The 16,698-nt window shown below is 35.4% G+C and overlaps 1 protein-coding gene across 2 annotated transcripts in view; it reads right to left on the reverse strand.

The window, feature by feature from the left end:
* INTS6 (integrator complex subunit 6) overlaps positions 1-16,698 on the reverse strand; it is a 90,402-nt gene that overhangs the window by 3,393 nt on the left and 70,311 nt on the right. For both annotated transcript variants that reach the window (XM_017542451.2, XM_017542452.1), the window contains 8 exons: positions 15,630-15,724; positions 13,091-13,201; positions 11,876-12,091; positions 9,459-9,585; positions 8,478-8,620; positions 8,033-8,261; positions 2,898-3,269; positions 1,781-1,874 (listed from right to left, as the gene is read on the reverse strand). In XM_017542451.2, coding sequence (XP_017397940.1) covers positions 1,781-1,874; positions 2,898-3,269; positions 8,033-8,261; positions 8,478-8,620; positions 9,459-9,585; positions 11,876-12,091; positions 13,091-13,201; positions 15,630-15,724 — 1,387 coding nt within the window. The remainder of the gene's footprint in view (positions 1-1,780; positions 1,875-2,897; positions 3,270-8,032; positions 8,262-8,477; positions 8,621-9,458; positions 9,586-11,875; positions 12,092-13,090; positions 13,202-15,629; positions 15,725-16,698) is intronic.

The raw sequence follows: 16,698 nt of genomic DNA on the forward strand, positions 1-16,698 counted from the left end.
TTAAACAATGGGAAAGAGGTTGTTCCTTCCACAACCAAAAAGAAAAAGGAAAAAACAAACAAACAAACAAAAAAAACAAAAAATTAATATATTCCAAATATATTCAAGGGTTGCAAACACTCTAGTGAAATTTGGGCTCCCAAATCATATACTTCAATAGCTTCTTCTCATGTTCTTTGTAAGCTGAATGTTGAAAGGAATGTGAACAAAGCATGAATATAATCTCCCACAAAATGGAAGAAGAAATGAAAATTGGGGAGTTGCGTTTAAAAGCCATGGTATTCTATTACAATTTGAAAGCTAGCAAATCAAGGACAGACATCTATAATACAGAGTATAGGAAGCAGTTAAAGTTCAAGTGACAATTTTTAAAAATTTTCAGTAAAAAATTTGGGTAGACTAAAATTGCATCGTCTACATAATTGCTGATGGTTTTTAGAATATCCCAAGACACTGGACATTTTATTCCTATTTCCTTGCTACTTGCAAGCTAATCTAAATAGCCACCATAATATTACACAATTCTCTAAAAGGTGGCAGAAGTGAATTACAGATACCAGGAATATAGTTAAATTCCTAATGAGGTTTTAGCGGACAGAATATCACCAGAAAGAGCATAACAGGTTAAATACTCAAAATTATATAAAAAGTTGTAGTCTTATCTTGATCCTGCAAAGTGGCTTGTGCTCTAGACACTCCAAAGAAAAGAAAAGAAGTACAAAGAAAGCAAGAAACAAAAAAGCAACTTTATCTAAAGTTTTTATGTGTAGTATAGAAGGGAGAGGGGGACAAAGGGTAAGCGTGTTTACATTTAGAAGGTCAGGTGAGATAAGCCCCAACTTGTCTTACAATACTAAAATTCCCAAAATCTTGAAGGAAAAATAAAAAATGTTTTTAAACTCATACAACTGTTTTCCAGTTAATTACACTTCTTAGTTACCATTTATAACCTTATCTACTTTCTTTATACAGTGATCCCTCATATTCACGGGGATTGATTCCAGGCCTCCCTATGAACAACAAAATCCATGAATGCTCAAGTCCCTTGTATAAAATGGCCCAATTATTTGCATGTAACCTGTGTATATTCTCCCATATGCTGGAAATAATCTCTAGGTTATTTATAATACTAATACAGTGTAAATGCTATATGAATAGTTGTTAGACTGAATTAGAGTATAACAAGAAGAAAAAGCCTGTACATATTCAATATAGACACAACCATCCATTTCGCCTCCAGATACTGTCAATCTGTGGTTGCCTGAATCCACGAATGTAGAACACACAGATACAGAGGACAAATGTACTAATAATCCTGAGCTACTGAAACAATCAGAACAAGGCCCATTTGTCTAATTCTGGTCCCCTTAATTACATTTTCCCATGTAAAAATAAATGACATTCAAGTATTGCTTATGTTATTTTTAGATTTAGATTGCTTATGTAATTTTTACAACTAATGTATAAAGGAGAAAAATTAAAGGTTGTAAAATATTAATGTAAAGATATCAAAAAGCTATAGCAAAGAATCAACAAGAATTCTCCAAGTATCTAGTAATTTGCAGGGAGAAAAGGTCCATAATTCCTGAAGAATGTGTATGTGGCTGTTTTCTAAGTGAATTTCTTTCAATAAACTAAAAAAGAATAATTTATTTATATGTTGGTATGGAATATACATTTATAAACAACACAAGTGCAAAACAGATACTGTTAAAATACTGCTTATATAAACTTGGGACTCATTTCATCACCATTTCATTATATGCAATAGTTTATTTACCTTGATGCTTCTTTAATGACATTTTGTAAAAATAGTAGTCTTGTCTGTAAACTGCCTTGCACATGCTTCAGTAAAGTGAAGATTCTTTCATATTCTTAAAGCAAAAGAAGCAAAAAGAAAAATTAAGTGGTTTTCATTTGTATTCTTATTCAATATTCTATTGCAGTTTATTATATTAAGATATACTGAGACAAAAACATTCTACATAAAAATTTCACCACTCATTCGAGATTTTATATTTTAACATATATGTAAAAGTAAGTATACAGCAACAAAGATAAAAAAACTAATCAAATCCTGCTTTTTAAGTAAAAGTCCCTATTACACATAAAACATAAAAGTAAATAGCTTTTTGGTAGTACCACTAAAAAAATAAGAACAAGTGGCCTTTACAAAACTCCATCCTTACAGTTTAAAATTCTAACAGCTAACATGGGGGGTAAGTGGAAAGTAGGGGAAAAAAACTAAACAGGTCAAGAGTGTTATTTCAGTTTAAAGTTTTCACATGAAACTCTGCAAGGGCTATAAACTCCTAAACTCCAAGGACTGATTCATACCCATTTCTGGACCACCCAGGTCATTGTATTACTCCAGGGGAAGTGATCTGTTAACATCCTCTAAATAAATGCCAATAATACTGAATATTTTCCCACAAAGTTCTTTTGTGTATACTAGATAGCTTTCATAACTTTAGTTTTTCAGCCTAAACATATCATAGTTTAACTATTAAACATAGTGGTAGACACTGTGACAAAACTTTACAGACATAAAGCCATTTAATTTTCACTATGTCTTTTGTGAGCTAGCTGCTATATTAAAATTATATTGTTGGTCAGAATACTCAAGACTATGGGTTCCTGTCATAGTAGGGGCTACATGTAATTTATCTGTATAGTGTTGCTCCACTCTCAGTCCTTGCTGCCTACCATATATAGTACCTTGGAAATAGAAGATATTCAGTACTGGTAGTTGAATAAAGAACCTTAACTGAGCTGTTGTTCAAGACAGATCTAGAATCCTATCTATTCTTTTACTACCATTACTTTATTTTTTTATTTTTTTGCTTTTTGAGCACATCCAGAAATCAGATTTGGGGTTTGTCTCTTATTATACATACTTCTTCCTGGTTTTCGGATCTCTTTCATTATTTGTGCTTTTAGTTCAGTATTGACCTCTTCATGGCTTCTGCAATGTATCAATTTCTTTCCTTTGTTGAGTGAAGATGCTGGTATGTTCTCTTCAGCACATTGTTCTTTATCTCTTGGCTCCTCATGATTTTCTAAAAATCCACCAACAGTGATGTCATTAGTTCCTAAATGGTCATGACCAAGAGCCTCTGTATGATTGGTTGGCCGTTCCAGTAAACTGGCTGAAGAAGATGTTGAGAATTCAGTATCCATAGCATTTGGTGTAATGTCTGATGAAAGTTGGTCTGCAACATGATTTTCAACCACATCATGTATTATCGAATCATTGGTGGTTTCTGAAACTGAAAACAAAGATATGGGGAAACATTACGGAATCTAGTCTCAAAGCATACAGTATATAAAGCTACAAAACAACATTATTACAGCAAGTCACAACTGACACAAATAATGTGATATAGTTCTTAAGCATTGCCAAAGATACGGTATATTTCAATGTGACACACAGTATTTACAAAATATTTACGATTTTTACTCTTAGGGGCAAAAATAAAGCCAATTTCAAGTAGGTTTTAGTTTTCTGGTTTACGGCAATTTTATTGAAACAAGTAGGTTCTTGATACTTCGATGAAATATATATGATCACAATTATTACAGTCATCTCTATCTTAGAGAACCTAATTCATTCCTACCTATGCCTTATACATCCAGTATCATATAGAGGCAAAAGTAAACACTGGGTAGTTTTTACTTTCCACTTATACTTCTGGGCTCTCACTGTTCCAAATTCTGCAGAGAACATACCACCAAACAGGTAATGGTTTACAGTCTACCCTTCTCTTATAACTAGAGAATCTAGTCATCATTTAATTAGCAGTGCAAAGCAACCTGGTGCCCACTTCAGCTCATTAGACTACTAAACCTAAAAGCTGGCAAGCTTGCCTCTTAACACCAGATTATTAGACTTGCCCCACAGAAAGCAGCTGAATTTTAAGTTCTGTGATTGCTCACCAACCTCCAGGATACCCCTCATTTCCTGTCCAAACTATAAGCTATTTACTTATATTCCCCTATACTCATTTCCACAAATCTCCCAAATTCCTGACTCTTTCCCTAAATTCTATTCTATTTGCAAACTCTCCTTTACTGAATATTCTCTACAACAACTTATGCTTTAACTGGAACCCAGCTCTCCTGTATGGAGACTGCTCTCCTTTCCAGAACAAAAGTAGAAATTGCCTTCTCTTGCACACTCTCCATAGGCATAAAAGGACATGATGTCACTGATTCCTTCACTTCCTAGTGCTATTGCAAAATTACTCCTTTGTACTCTTGTGAGACTCAACCATGCCATTCACGCTGTCTCTCCTCATCACTATCTTATGCCAATCTCCAGGGCACACGCCTGTTAGTCACTGTTGTCTCTGGCACCCAGTTCATAGCCTTCCTTCTGCTGTGCTGAGCCCCTATTGACTCCAGTGGGGATGGCACCAAGTTCAAAACGCCGAAGAAGAGATCCAGAGCCTGCAAACAAGACAAGGGGTTCTGTTGGGGGCTTACGTAAAGGGGGCAGAGCCCAGTGGCAGCAAGCTGGGCAGAAAAATGGCAACGGCTTGCAGAAAGCATGCAGTTTATATCATATTTTCACTTAGCACTCTTCCCTCTAACAATCTCCACCAGGCAACCTTAATTTAACCCAAAACAATGGGCCTCAATCCCCTGTCTGGCCTGCATTCACTTGACAATGAGCTAGGGGCTCAGATGTTCCTCATAGATAGGGAATGGATCTTTGGGTTAGGCACCCTATTCCCTAGCTCAGAACTCCCAACCACATGCGGGTGTGTCTGCCATGCAGGGTCATTCTCAGAGCACGCTTCAGTTAAGTGCATGTACCATGCACATTCCACCCCCAAAACCCTCCTGACTTCATTCTTGGTCCTTAATACTACTTGAAGTCTGGTGTATGGACAAGCAGCAGTAGCACCATCAGAGAGCTTGCTAGAAATGTTCATCTGCCCCAGACTGAATAAATGGAAATCTGTAGTTTAACTAGAGCTTCCAGGTGATTCACATGCATATTCAAATCTGAGAAGTGTTGTGGTGACTTTAATGTTTAAGCAGATCACCTGTTAAGAACCTGGCCCCCCCATTCCCCAGTTTTTCTCTAAAGAACTTAAACTTACACCTTCGCCTTTCAGATCCAGACAAGTTCAGAGATGGAGGGTATAACCCTCATCTTTGCAGTACTCCCGTTAACTGCTCCTTAACTCAGCCGGACTTTGACTCTAGCAATTCCTCAACTTTCTTCCCCTATTAACCATATCCCTTCTAAGTAACCACTTCTGTATCAGGCTTATATCCCATGACATATCACTTTTACCAATGTCTTAATTTCTCTTGTTCTACTGTCTTCCCATACATCTGCCAAGCAAAACCCCATCTCTTGACTTACTCTATCTGCTTGCCCCAGAACTGCATCTGGAATGACGAACACTGCTGGAGAAATAGGGCCTAGCTCTACAGAATGGTCACAATCACCATCTCTACTTGGATCCTAGGCACTGCCTAGCAATCTTATCACAACCTTTTCTCCCTCTACCACATAGATTATTAAACTTCTCCACTCTCTTCAAATCTCTGACTTTTCTGATATATCCCCTTCCATCGCAGCAGTATACCTCACCTTCTACTTCACAGAGCTTGAAGGAAAAGCAAAGTCATGATTAAGGGACTTCCTTTACCTCCCTCTAACTAAATTGCATGCCCCTGACATCCCTGTTCCCCTGCCCCGACATTCTGAGTCAATGGAGGCAGCATTCTTTCATCTGTGCTCTACACCACTCCCTCTTGCTTTCCCAGTAATTTTGTGCTGAGTATGCCTTTTCTCATGTTCATTTTCAACCTCCCCCTCTTTACTGGTTCCATCACCAGCACTGAAACATGCTCAAGTGTCTTTGATCTTAAAAACAATGAAAAATCACCATTTTCAAAACCCTGTGAACTCTTTCAGGTACGGTGCTCTTTTCCCATCTTCCTTTTACAGCTAAACTTCTTAAATGGTTGTTTATACTCATACTCATTGTTTCCATTTTCTCACCTCTCATTCCCACCATAACCCCTCATTAGGCTCTGCCCCTTTACTCCACAGAAATTTCTCTGGCGAAGATCGCCAAAGACCACAGAATCTTTCCATTTCTCTTGATTGAACTTTTTTTTTCTTAGTATTTGGGACAACTACCCATTCAATTATCTCACCCTTTAGCTTCCATGACATTAAATTCTTCCCTATTTTCTCCTATCTCTAAAATTCTTCCCTCTCAATCTCCTTTTCTGCTCTTTCTTCTCTTAACTTTGGCACTTTCAAGGTTCTGTTCTGAGCCTTTTTTCTTCTGTTTGCCTTGTTGAGATTTTATTCAGTGCAATGGGCAATAACCTGCTACCCACTCCTCTAGCCCAATCCCCTCTGAGTCCCAAACTCAATATTCATTTTCTAACTTAGGATCTCCACTTGATGGCCTAATATGCACTTCTAAACTAAACTAAGTTGTCATTTTTTCTTCCACCCACTAGTGTCTTTCAAGACGGAAACCTGACTCCTCCCCTGCTCTGGTCCCAACATCCAACCAGTAACGAAGTCTAGCGGTATGTCCAAGTATTTCTCAAATACATATTCTTCTTGCAACCCTACTGCGAGGTCACCAGCAACTGTTCCCTGGGTTTCCTAACTGGTTCCTGTATATGCACAGTAATTATTTAATAACATCAAATATACAGTCAGTGTCCACGCTCTCCAATTACCTTATATGTTTTCTATTTGTGGAAAAGTTTGATTTTGTTTGATTCTGGGTACAGTTAAGGCCTATACATTGCAACTGGTTTATGTATCTCTTAACTACATTGGAATCTATACGATCATTCTGTACCCCCTTTTACTATGTATTTTTCTAGAAAAAATAAGACAACAGATTCTTTGTCCTGTACAGTTTCCTATAATCTGGATTTTACTAATTATATCCCACGTTTCTCTGTCCTCTGTATTCCCTAGAAATTGGTTTGACTACATTGACGTTCAATTTGGTTTCTTTTTTGGCAAGACAACCTCAGAGGTAGTATTGTTATTTCCATCAGGAGTTACAAAATATTTTGTTTCTCTTCAGTTAAGAGGCTGTAAGTATGACCATTATCTATAATTGATAAGTCCATTAATCCATTAGAGTTTCCCTACATTCATTCTTGTTCCTCTCTAATAATATTCCACACACATTATAGTCAACCTGGTCTTCATAAAATGCTAATCAGATTAGTTACCACCATTTTAAAACCTTTCAGTGTATTCTCACTGTCCTTAAAGTTGAAAATCTTTACAATAGCTTCCAAGGCCTTCCATAATCTGGGTTCTATCTTTCAGTTCTCACCTTACCTCATGCCCAACACCCTTGCTATACTGAAATTCTTTAAGTTCCCTTAATGTTCTTTTTTTTATGCCTCTACACATACTCTTTTTAGACTACTGCTCTAGCATAAGCAAATGCATAGCTTTTGCTTATGTAAAGCTTTTGCTCAGTAAAGTGTCTTGACTTCATAGACTTAAATCCTCTTGCCAAATGCTTCCACAATATACTTGACATCTTTTTTGTAACATTCAATATACTTCTAAATCTGTTCAATGACTGACCTTCCTTGCTGATATTTTAAATGAGGGCAGAGCTCACTCCCATCATCAGTGGTTGTAAACCTCAAAACACAGCATTATCCAAAATAGCGTACATATTTAATAATTAGTTGACTTCAACTGAAATTAAAAACCATCTTTCTGTGGATAATAATACTCCTTTCATAAGTATTATTTTGAAAGATTTGCAAATGATAATGTTAGAGCATGATAGCTAATAGAGCATCACAAATATAAGAAATGTTCAAATGTTCATTAAAAAGACATACAAAAATGATTATATACTCATTTAGACTAAACAAGTATCTTCTCTACACATTCATTCACCCATTGTACTACTAATCAATTTTCTTCTATAATCAATGACAAAAGTCTCTTCCTTGAAAAGGAACCAAAAGGCAGCAAAATAATGTCTAAGAGAAAACCAATTCTTACTTTTAAGAGGAAGAGGTTTAATAAGATCTGGCTGTGCTTGAGTTGTAGGTGCAGGTGGTCCTTTCCCCCCGATATGATTGTTTACAACAGGATTCTGCTGTCTGCCTCTTAGTAGTGGAGACATACACCGACGTCTTTTAGGGATCCCTTGCATATTTGGTTCTCCAGGTCGTTTATGTTTATTTTGAGGTCCAGCCACAAATTCATCTGCTTCGTCTATCATCATACCCTTTAACAAAAAGAATACAATTTTCTTGAATTTACAATGTTTAAATGGCACAACCAGTGTCAATTCTAATGAAGGTAAACTATATTCTAATTATGTTGACATTTATTAGATACTCTACTAGGAAAACAGCTTCAGCTTACTTTAGTTAAATTAAGAACTAGAAAACTGATAGTGCCTATCACAAACAAATTATATAATAGAACATTTCAAAATTACCTTTTTATCCAGCTTAAAGGGGTTGCCAAATGTATGCAACCTTCGAGGCTGATCAGGATCAAGTTCTCTTAGTGGAGAAGGTACTTGCTTGAGGTATTCCTGGTAATTCCCCATTTGTGCTATAGGAACACTGTGCACTTGATCTTTCAAAAAGAATGCAATAGCAACAAAAGTTAACCTCACTAAGACTGTACTTCAATTAGTTCTCAAATAATGTTTCCTTATATATGAATGTTACCTAGTGTTATTCTAGACAGCTTTCCTTACCAACATATTCTAAATTCATTTGGTGTAGTTATGACCACTGTGACAAAATATTTTAAAATAAAATTTAAAATATTGATTTCATCATCTAAACAAAACAAAAATTGCCATTAATTTCAGTACATAGAAAGTATGTGTGGCCAGGTGCAGTGGCTCCAGGCCAATAATCCCAGCATTTTGGGAGGTTGAGGCAGGTGGATCACTTGAGGTCAGGAGTTTGAGACCAGCCTGGCCAACATAGGAAAACTCCATCTCTATTAAAAATACAAAAATCTGCAGGGCATGGTTGCATATGCCTGTAATCGCAGCTACTAGGGAGGCTAAGGAGGAGAACTGCTTGAACCCAGGAGGCAGAGGTTGCAGTGAGCCACTGCACTGAGCACTCCAGCCTGGGTGACAGAGCGAGACTCTGACTCAAAAAAAAAAAAGAAGAAAAAGAAAAGAAAGTATGTGTGATCTTACCATGAAGGATGTATCTCTTCTACACTATTCCAAATAAACAGAATTTAATTATAGTAAATTTGGGGCAACAGTGATGGTAGGAAGAAAGGTAGAGAATCAGGGATGATTCACCTTATCCTTCATTTGTTTGAACTTACAATAAGAATGTTATACTACTGTAATAATTCTTTGAAATTAATATCACTGCTATGCTTTTTCAAACTATAAAGAAAAAAAAAAACATTAAAAATGCCAGTATTAAAACTATGATCTAACCTTCGTCCTGTCCTTTAAGAAATCTGCGGGTGCTCTTCAAAAGATTAGATCTCATTCTTGTTAAGTGATCCAAGAGATTTCGTCTTGGTATGTCATAAGCATTTCTAAATGTCTGTGGCTTCAAATCCTATTAAACAACATTTGAGGACAAAATTTATTGTCAAACATAGAATTAAAAGACTAAAATCTCTAGCCTGCAGCATAGGTTTGGAAATAAGATATATCAACTAGTTAGCTTAAAAAAATAAAGACATCTAACTCTAAAGATTTTATTATACATTCTGGACAAAAGAAATTCATTTAAGTAAAAACCAATTTCCAAATTTTAAAAACAGAAAAATTTTAAAAAACAGCTTTGATGTATAATTTATATACCTATTTTAAGTATACAGTTTGATGAGTGTTAGTAAATTTATAGTTGTGAAACCATCATCATAATCCAGTTTAAGAACATTTCCACCATCTCCAAAAGTTCCTTGTACCCACTTGTAGTCAATCACTATTCCTACCCCCAGGCAACCACGGGATTTGCTTTCTTTCTATGCTCCATTTTATAAATATAATTTTGCAATGTCTAATTTTTTCTACTTGGCTTATATCAATTAGCATGATGTTTTTGAGATTCATTGACACTATTGATGTATCAGTAGTCTGTTCCTTTTTATTCCAGAGTAGTAGTCCATTATATGGACATACCACATCTTCTTTATTCACCAGTTGATGGACACTTGGACTGTTTCAAGTTTTTTGGCCATTATGAATAATGCTGCTATGAATTGGCATACTAAGTCTACAAGTAGAATGACTGATGTACAGCAAAGTTATATTTACCTTCTTAAGAAAATACCAATGATATACTATCAGTAATGTTACGAGAGTTGCTTCACATTCTCATCAATACCTGTATTTTTTGTCTTCTAAATTTTAGTCATTCTAACAGTTATGAAGTAGTATCTCATTATGGTCTTAATTTGGATTTCCCTAATGGCTGATAAGGCTGAGTGTTTCTTCATGTTCTTATTTGTATTTGTGTATTTTCTTTGGTGAAATGTCTGTTCAAATATTTTGCCCATGTTTGTATTTTTATTATTGAGTTATATGAGTTCTTTATATATTTTAATACAAGTCCTTTATTTGATATGTGCTTTTTCTCCTAACCTGTAGCTTGCCCTCTTCATTTTTAAAGTTTCTTTAGAAGAGCAAAAATGTTTTATTTTAATGAAATTCAATTTATCAACATTTTTGGTATGTGCTTTTAGAAATCTTTGCTAACTCGCTGGGCACGGTGGCTCACACCTGTAATCCCAGCACTTTGGGAGGCCGAGGTGGGCAGATCACGAGGTCAGGAGATCGAGACCATCCTGGCTAACACAGTGAAACCCCAGCTCTACTAAAAATACAAAAAAAAATTAGCTGGGTGTGGTGGCGTGCACCTGTAGTCCCAGCTACTCGGGAGGCTGAGGCAGGAGAATCACTTGAATCCAGGAGGCAGAGGTTGCAGTGAGCAGATATCGCGCCACTGCACTCCAGCCTGGGTAACAGAGCAAGACTCCGTCTCTAATTAAAAAAAAAAAAAAAAAAACTTTGCTAACTCAACATCATGATTTTTTCCTGTTTTTTTCTAGAAGTTTATAGTTTTAGTTTCTTGCATTTAAGACCACGACCACTTCAAATACTATGAGGTAATGGTCAAATTCATTATTTTGCATATGGATATCCAATTGTTCCATTTGTTTAAAAGACTGTTTACTTATCCACTAACTTATTTTAGCATCTTTGTTAAGAATTAATTAACTATATGTGTGAGGGCCTACATCTAGACTCAATTCTGTTCTACTAATCTATATGTTTATCCTTATGACAGCACCACACTGCATGGATCACTGTAGTAAGTTTTACGGTAAGTTTTAAAATCAGATGATGTAAGTCTTCCAACTTTACTCTTCTAAAATTGTTTTAGCTATTCTAGGACCTTTAGTTTCCATATAAATTTTAGAATCAGCTTGCCTATTTCTACAAAAAGGCTGCTGCGATAAAGATATTTGTAACAATGATTACTCACATAGCATTTTTGGATCATACTGTGGGCCTAATAGGGTCATCAGTTTAAGTACAAAACTATAGTGAATTCTACCATCCACTATTGTAACTTTAAGCAATTTCTAAGCCTCTGTTTTCTCATCTATAAAATAAACAAGTTAGTTTACTCTTCATCAATCTATCCATTCATTCACACACCATGTACACTGTTTGTTTTAATTCTAGCAGAGACAGTATGATGATCATTATTCTGCAAGGGTACAGAAGTACTTATTAAACTCTGGATAAACTGAATGTCAGAGTTAGCAGAAAATGTGATTTATCCAGTAACATAACAGAACATAAATAAAGTAGTACTAAGTTCATATGACTATTACCTTATTCAGCAAAGCAACTTGGAACCCAGTGTATTCCTTCATATTAAGGTCTAGCAGTCTGTGAGGGACATCCTCTGAAATTCCCTGGAGAAGTTGCTGAAAATCTTTCCTATATGCCATTGATAAACCATGTGATCGGCTCCGGACTTTTATTCCAGTTTCCTGTACTACTTTTTTGCCTACAGATCCAATGACTCGATCAGATTCTATTTTGGCCTAAAGTAAAAACAAATAAGAATTACCTTGATGAAATCTAAATTAATAAACCAGATACTAATGGTTATGATCTTCTATAAATTAAATATATATAATTACATAAGGAGTTAACGCAAGTAGCATAGTTATGTCAAATATTGGGTAAATTAAACAGTTTAAACAACAACATCATATGATTTTAAATCATTATAACTCTTAAGCTTTTGGGGCAGTACAAACACAATTTCAATTTATTATTTTATTTATTAACACCCACTATACTTAAACCATAAAATGTAAATGCACAATAAATGAAAATGTATATTCCCAATTCAGATTATTTTTAAAAATTATTTTTAAAAATATCATTACATAAGACATTTTTATTAGCACATCGATACGGCAAGTAATTATGCAGTTCTTTCCTGGAAAGCAAGGCGCAATGTTTTTACTCCTCCCAAACTGCATTTTGATTTGTAGTTAATGTAGAGATGTCAGAAGTACTGAAAAAATAAGGTATTTCATAGGACATTAGTATATTGGCAGTCAGTTAAACTATATACTGCTTGACTACTATAGTATTTATTAATGTGGTTTATGGCCAGAAAGACAAAATTCAGTGTTTTCTATGAACATTTCAAAGAAAATCCCATCCTGAAAGAAAAATCGGCAGGTTTCAAAACAAAACAAGAGAAGCTATTTTTTCTTTTTTAAGGAAAAATGACTTTCTAATCTAAATTTCTCAAAAGATAAAAATGTTCACATGTAGAAGTCTAGGACCACACTCATGAAGCCGCTTTTATAAATTAGGAATTATTATACAATTTTAAAATTAACATTTCAAAACATAGCACACCATGGACATGAGACAGAATTATGTTAATATATGGCTCTGAAATGTAATATATTAATATAACAGAATTCCATTAAAACTATCAAGAACTAGCTTTTAACCTGTTTAACTATCTTAGCGAAAAGCATTCAAAATACTTAATGGCTCACTCTATTTCTTGATATTACCTGTTGACTCAGTTTTTTGAGGTATGAAATGACACTGTAACTAAGTCCATATTCCATACTGTCTGCTATTAGGTTAGGTGCTCCCATCATCCTAACAGCTTTCTTCAAGGGCTATAGAAAAAAAGAAAACATCACACAATATAAAGCTTATTAAAAACTATGGTTCCTTAAAATTTTCTCCAAAAAATTATTTCCCCTTCTTCTCCTCAGTAAGGAAGTAACACAATCATATTTGTGTTTCAACAAAACATTTGGCAGTGGGATGAAAGGCCATTTGAAGTAGTTAAAAAGGATTAGAGACCATAATAACTCCCAAGGCAAAAATGATAAAATGCTGGACTTCCTGGGAGATATAAGGAGTACCACTGGGAGATACTAAGTTTGGAAGAAATGGACAGAAGACACATTACAGGGGGTAGCTCTGATAAAATGGGGGTAGTAAGCAAAAAGCACTCAAGAAAAACTCAAGATTTTTACTTTGGGTAATTAGCTGCTAAACCACTCACTAGTTATATGATTCTAGATCAGGTTATATAATAAGCTCTCTGTGGCTTAGTTTCTCATTTGCAAAATTGGGATAATAATAGTTCTCACCCTTACAGGGTTGTCATGGGATTAAATGAGTTAATACACATAAAGCACTTTATAAAACCATCAGTTACACAATATTAATCATTACTATTATCATATGCTGAGCTGACGAAAACAAGCTCTGAAGGAAACGTAAGCAGGAGGAAAAAACAATCTAATATTTATTACAGATGTGGTATGGTAAAAAAACAAAAACAAAAACCTTTCAATTTTAAGGAGAGACTGAGAACTACTTTGTGTGATGAGAAATATCACTAGCAGGAGTGTCCAGCATTTGTGAATGGGATAGAGCCAGGAAAAGGATGATAAACATTGACATATTAGAAAGTATATAAGCACTGGTGTCACACTGAAATCCCAGCCCTGATATTTAACACCTATCTGGCTTGGCTAAATCCTCAGGTTTGCTATGAAACATAAATGAGTCAACATATGTAACAGTTCCTATTCAAAGTATTTGTTCTTTTTTGCCCTTCTACATGGCAGGCACTGTGGCCAGACATTCCACACAACTTATCTCTTAGAACTATAAAATGTCATGATTTTCAAAGCCCAAGAAATTAACCTCCTAATTACATTAGGGACGATTTAGAAATGCTGTTATATTCCCACATCAAAAACAAAAGTAATACATAAGTGATTTTAATTCAGGTACTTTTGGTAAAAAGTTACTTTTCACAAACTAAATCATGTATTTAATAAAATGCATGTTATTGGTTTTACCTACTATGATACACTAGTTTTGAAGTAATCAACTTCTCTAAAGCATATGGTTCTATGAGAATATACATTTATCCACCTTACAAGATGTTTCTAGAGATTTGGGAAATAATACAACAAAAACTATTGTGCACTCTTAAAAAAAATACAGTCAGCCCTCCGTATCTGTGGATTCTGTATTCTGTGAATTCAACCAACCGCAGACCGAAAATGTTAGGAAAAAAGAAGGATCGCTGCATCTGTATTGAACATATACAGACTCTTTTATCCTTGACATTATTCCTTAAACACTACAGTATAACAAGTATATACATATAAGTAATCTAGAAATGGTTTAAACTATACAAGAGAATATGTGTAGGTTACATGCAAACACTATGCCATTTTACAGGAGGGACTTGAGCATCTCTTACTTTTGGTATCCATAGAAGATCCTGGAGCCAATCCCTCACAGATGCTGAGAGACAACTATAATCATAAAACTGTCATTTAAAAAGGTAGTACAACACTCGAGGTTAAAAGCCTAAATCAAAGGCGGACTGAATTTCAGTCCTCTCATCCCCTCACATATTAGCTATGTAGCCTTGTGCAAATTATTTAATTTTTAACATCTTAGTTTCCTCATCTGTGTAACAGGACCAATAATCATTTCTACACTTCACAGGGTAACTATATAAATTAGTGATGTTACTTAGGAGAGTACCTGGCCTTCGTAAGCAGTATATAAATGTCCTTGTGATCATGATCATCATCACTACTCTGTAAATCACTGAAATCTCCCTTTACCCTTACATCTATAGCTGTCATTTGTATACTCAATTTTCATATCATTTAATCTATAAAAGCAATAAATAAAAGTTTACAATATCCACAGTAAGCCATAAGCATAATATAATTAACAGGTTCTTTTTTTTTTTTGAGACAGAGTTTCACTCTTGTTGCCCAGGCTGGAGTAAAGTGGCATCATCTCAGCTCACTGCAACCTCCGCCTTCCGGTTTCAAGCAATTCTCCTGCCTCAGCCTCCCGAGTAGCTGGGATTACAGGCGCCCGCCACCACGCCCGGCTAATTTTTGTTATTTTTAGTAGAGACGGGGTTTCACCATGTTGGCCAGGCTCATCTCAAACTCCTGACCTCATGATCCACCCACCTCGGCCTCCCAAAGTGCTAGGATTACAGGCGTGAGCCACTGCGCCCGGCCAACAAGTTATTTTAAATAATATTCTTACCCCGAGATAGTAGGGAGGCATTGTCTTCAAATAACTTTCAAATGACTGTCTCCACTTCAATGTTGGTTTTGCTTTATGCACTTTAAACAAGTCATCTAGAAATGTATAATGTGAACAAACTATCACTACTCATTATTTTCACACAGAGAAGTCAAAGACATTTCCTTTTTAAAGTCTGCTTTGTTGTTTTTGAGAGAGTAACATCAGACATAAGTTTTTAACAACATTAATGGCAGTAAGATTTATGGTTTTGTCATCTTCTATAAAATGAAAAGATGCCAATTATGGTCTAAAAGTACATGTAGTAATTAACGTAGAATCAAAAAATACACAAGAAAAATCTATGCCCTCCCTAGACCTAGACACAAAGCAGATCTGAAGACAGAAACAAAGCATGCAATGTTTTCTATATTTTAATACCTACTAATATTTTGACTGTAACTTTTAAATCTAATGTGATTTCATGGAGGAAAAGTTTTCTCCAACAGCACTCCTCAAACATGATAGGTAGATGGTACCTAGAAACGAACTTTAGGATTTTATCATATTATTTTGGAACAAATTCTTTCATTTAAAAAAATACTTGCCAAACGAAAATTAAAGTATAGACAAATTCTTAGAAAATGCACTCAGATCTTGTTAACTACAGTATGCTTCTACAAAATGTCTCATTTCACAGAAAGCCTGTATTACCAATTCTAACTATGTTAGAAATCTAACTTGCAGAAAAGTCAGAGTATTTAATTAAAAATTTTAAAATGTTAATACCTTTGCCTGGGCATGGTGGCCCATGCCTGTAATCATAGCACTTTGGGAGGCCAAGGTGGGCAGATCACCTGAGGTCAGGAATTCAAGCCCAGCCTGGTCAACATGGTGAAACCCCATCTCTACTAAAAATACAAAAATTAGCTGGGTGTGGTGGCGCATGCCTGTAGTCCCAGCTACTCAGGAGGCTGAGGCAGGAGAATCGCTTAAACCTGGGAGGCAGAGGTTGCAGTGAGCTGAGAATACGCCACTGCTCTCTAGCCTGGGCTACAGAGTGAGACTCTGTCTCAAAAAAAAAGTAATA

This window comes from Cebus imitator, unplaced genomic scaffold (assembly GCF_001604975.1).
Source record: "Cebus imitator isolate Cc_AM_T3 unplaced genomic scaffold, Cebus_imitator-1.0 Scaffold145, whole genome shotgun sequence".
Lineage (NCBI taxonomy): Eukaryota > Metazoa > Chordata > Mammalia > Primates > Cebidae > Cebus > Cebus imitator.